Here is a 3,704-nt window from a genome sequence, read left to right on the forward strand (position 1 = left end):
AGAGTCTGTCACTTTCTGGTTTGTGTACCAGTTTGTCTCCTTCTATATATTTTTTAATATTTTATTTTTTATTTTTGGCTGACTTAGCCCACCCTGAGGGCGGTGCTGGAGTGGCACATGGTGCCGGGGATCGAACTGCGGACCCCTATGCCTGCTTAGGTAACCTTAAGCTTGCCTAAGCAGGCATTTTGGATGGCTGAGCTATCTCACCAGCCCCTTCTATGTGTTTTTCTGTTTTCCTTTCCCTCTCTCTCTCTCTCTACCCAGTGCTCCTTTCTACTTTCTCCTGCCAGCTTAATTCTTCATTGTTTTTCAAAAATGGCCAGAACAAGACCCAGAAGCCACATTCCTTTGTGTTGAAAGACTACACCAAAACTCATGCAAAGTCCTGAGCTATCGCCTATGGCCCTGGGTGGATAAAGGTTTCCTTTCTACCTATATTTCATCTGAATGTCAGCAAGTTCTCCAAAGGAAGCTTGGAAGGCAGCAGGCTCCAAAAGAGTGCTTAATCATCTTCCATGAATATTCTCCCAATGAGGGACTTTCTAAGGGTCAACAAAACAAGTCCTATTCTGGCAGGAAGGCGGAAGAAATCCTAGGAGCCAGCGGGACCAAAGAAGGGCAGCCGTGTAAAGACACTGGAGGAAGGCTCTCTGGGGGAGATGCTGGAAGACATTAAATCACAGCCCCAAAGAGCCCCAGTGACCCCAGCATCCCCGTGATGGGCACTAGGTGAACCAGCAAGGCTGTGCTCAGCAGGTAATCATCGGAACTGCTCATCCTTCTCTTCCACATCACGGGCAGGAGGCAAATTGGTAGTAAGGAAGCCTCAAATACATACATTTATTCCACTTCTGTGCTCACTTTCACCCTGGAAATAAATAGTGGTGTTTTTCTGCTGCTGAAATAAATGTGGTTTCTCTTGCAATGAATAATTTATTGCCACAAGAGAAAATTGACTTTACGGTTGGTCAAAAAGGCCATTGCTTAAAGGATTCGTTCTCTATTTCAGAAGCTAGCCCCCAACTCACTAAAAGAAAGTGGATTACCCTGCTCATCAGGATATAAGGCAACACGGAAACACAGATTAAACATTTTTCACTGGTTTATTTCATTTTATTGAGACAAACTGTTTGCCTAGGCTTATCTTGGTTTTGAAATGTCATCTTACCTGGAGACTTGGCGTAAGAGGCATGGAAGCAGGAGAAATTAATAAGTGCATACGAAGCCAAGAAGAAGTTCGAGATGATGGGCGCGATGACGTTCAGCTCCGCTGCAAGAGAAACAGAACCGAATGTGCACGTCTGAGTGCTGAGACGGGGCGAGCGTCTGTCAGAGCTGGGTGGCTCGACTTCCCTTGCAAAGTGAACGCACAGCCAGCATCCGCCAGATTTGAAGGAGTCAGTGATTTTTCTTTGGGACTGCACATATATTCTTAGCTAGGGTTTCCATAAAGTGAGAATCAAGCAAATCTATAAATCAGAAAATAGAAAATGAAGACCTCTACCTACTAAAAATTCACACGGGAGCTGGTTAAAAGCTAGGGCCTGAAAATATGATAAAGTCCCCTGTAGCCACCTGGTAGGCACCACACCTGTACGCTTTGTCTGCTGTGTGTCTGACCAGGAGGTTCCACTGGGGACAGATCAGTTAAAAGCCAGTGCACCGGACACTGCCAAGTGGAAGGCTCTCCGCACACGCCCAGGTGCTCTTCTTTCCTGTTTTCTTCTTACTCGATACTTTTCCCTGTGTCTAGGTAGCTCTACCCTTCAAGGCTTATCAAAAGATCTTTAGCCCTCAGTGACTAAATAGCTGCTGTAACTGAATCCCAGAGGGATTGCTTATTGTGTAATAAAGAAGAAATGCAGAGACGCCCTCATTCATCTGCAGCTCAGCCATCTTCAGCCTCGGTGACACCAAGCAGGTGGCAATAGGGGTGACAGAAACCAGCAAGGAAATGGGTGAGAACTGCCATCACCCTTCTTCCTGGAGGTAATTTACATTTTGACATAGTCATCCTAAAGGCTATCATTTAATTTATACACAGTTGTTTCAACTTTGGCCATGAAATCCTTTAAATGTAGCAGACTGGTACATCTCTATATGCAATCCCTCATATTTAAGTTTTTTTAAAAAATCTAAGAAATGTACAGAGTTATAAATTTCACTCTTTAACCTGATAGAAATTTGATGTGGATTCAGTTCCTTTGTGAGTTGTATAGATAATGAAGAGGAGACCTCATGCAGGGCACTGGGGTGCCCATGGGAAGTTCCCAGCACAACACTGCCTTTGGCTTCTTGTCCTCAAATCCCCTCACCCAGCAGGAAGTCCCAGCAGGAACGGGATACGCAGGCTGCAGCTGTAAGCCTGTCTTCCTGCGATCATGTGGCTGCGTCTACACTGCCAGGAGAGAAGAAGCCAGGATTATGGCGTAGGTGTGCAGCTCTCAGCGCTAAGGCCCTGCGGGTCTTTTGAGGAGCTGGTAAGATGCAGATACCTTATCTTGGGAAATCTGGCTTTAGTAGCCCTAGAGCTGAGTCTGAAAAGCCTGCACTTCCACAAATACAGGGGCGATCCTGAGCCCAAGGCTAATCAACCGCATTCCAAGAAATGGGGACTCGGACAATTCAGTTTTGTTTGCCATAAGGCCAGTAGGTGTGGTGGCAGGGACAGCTCTGGGACAGTGAGGGTTGCAAACAGTTGGATAGTTTTGAACCTTTCTTTTCCGAGGCCAGATTAAAATCCAGAGTGTTCTCAGACTCCCCCAAGACCCTCAACATGCAAGGACTTCCTGTGTCCTTCTCAGACAGACCCCAGTATTCCTAAGCAGGACCATAAACACAAAACAGGTAGTTTCTCAAACAGAAAGGAAAAGTAGAGGAACCAGCAGAATGACTTGGTTTCCAGTAAAAACAAGAAAGCTACTCACCGATCAGAATAAACGCCATTGCTATCACGAAGGTGAGAAGATAGCCTCGCAGGGGCTCGTTGTTTTTCCCGTAGCCCTTTGCGAAGAACTGCAGGCCTTTGAAGATGTTGTCCTTGCACAGAGCCTAATGTGAAAAACGAGGAGGAATTTGTCATTTCTATCTATGCACAGCCATTTTCTCTGGGTGATTTCAACAAGAAGATTTGGGGGAAGATTAAGTGGTACACAACATGAGGCCCTCGCGAGCACTGCGGTTTGTCATTCCTTATCTTATTTGAATCGATCTTGACTATGTGGCAGGCAGTGTGCCCGAGCAGATGTGAACGTTAACTGTTCCAGAAAATGGTGGAAAACGACTTCCAGCAAGGAGAGGTCTCTGCAACAGAGGAGGAGCGCAGGCGCGCAGGCCCCTCTTACCTGGAACACCTTGGGGGCGCTGACCAGCGAGGCCCCTCTTACCTGGAACACCTTGGGGGCGCTGACCAGCGAGGCCCCTCTTACCTGGAACACCTTGGGGGCGCTGACCAGCGAGGCCAGCGCGGAGGACAGCGTTGCCGAGAAGATTCCAGCGGTGATGAGGGGGCCGAACCCTGACACCATGCTCATGACCTGCAGGAGAAAGGTTTGGGGACACAGAGGACTGAAACCTCAGGCAAATAGCATGCAAACGCTTCCCTTTCTACTTTATAAGCCAGTCGCTTGAAGTGGAATATTCTCCCTGCTTCTTTCTCAATTCCTTTCCCCCTTTCTCTCTCCTCCTCCTCCCTCCCTCCC

At 47.4% G+C, this 3,704-nt stretch overlaps 1 protein-coding gene across 5 annotated transcripts in view; it reads right to left on the reverse strand.

Moving 5' to 3' along the window:
- Nucleotides 1–3,704, reverse strand: part of Slc12a1 (solute carrier family 12 member 1) — an 82,709-nt gene that overhangs the window by 46,211 nt on the left and 32,794 nt on the right. For all 5 annotated transcript variants that reach the window (XR_002822740.1, XR_002822741.1, XR_002822739.1 and 2 more), the window contains 3 exons: nucleotides 3,432–3,539; nucleotides 2,931–3,054; nucleotides 1,172–1,273 (listed from right to left, as the gene is read on the reverse strand). Coding sequence is in view for 1 of the 5 variants with exons in the window: in XM_023724037.1 (XP_023579805.1) it covers nucleotides 1,172–1,273; nucleotides 2,931–3,054; nucleotides 3,432–3,539 (334 nt within the window). In the remaining 4 variants the exon portion in view is untranslated. The remainder of the gene's footprint in view (nucleotides 1–1,171; nucleotides 1,274–2,930; nucleotides 3,055–3,431; nucleotides 3,540–3,704) is intronic.

The sequence above is a fragment of the Octodon degus genome, unplaced genomic scaffold (assembly GCF_000260255.1).
Source record: "Octodon degus isolate 3935 unplaced genomic scaffold, OctDeg1.0 scaffold00105, whole genome shotgun sequence".
Taxonomy (NCBI): Eukaryota; Metazoa; Chordata; class Mammalia; order Rodentia; family Octodontidae; genus Octodon; species Octodon degus.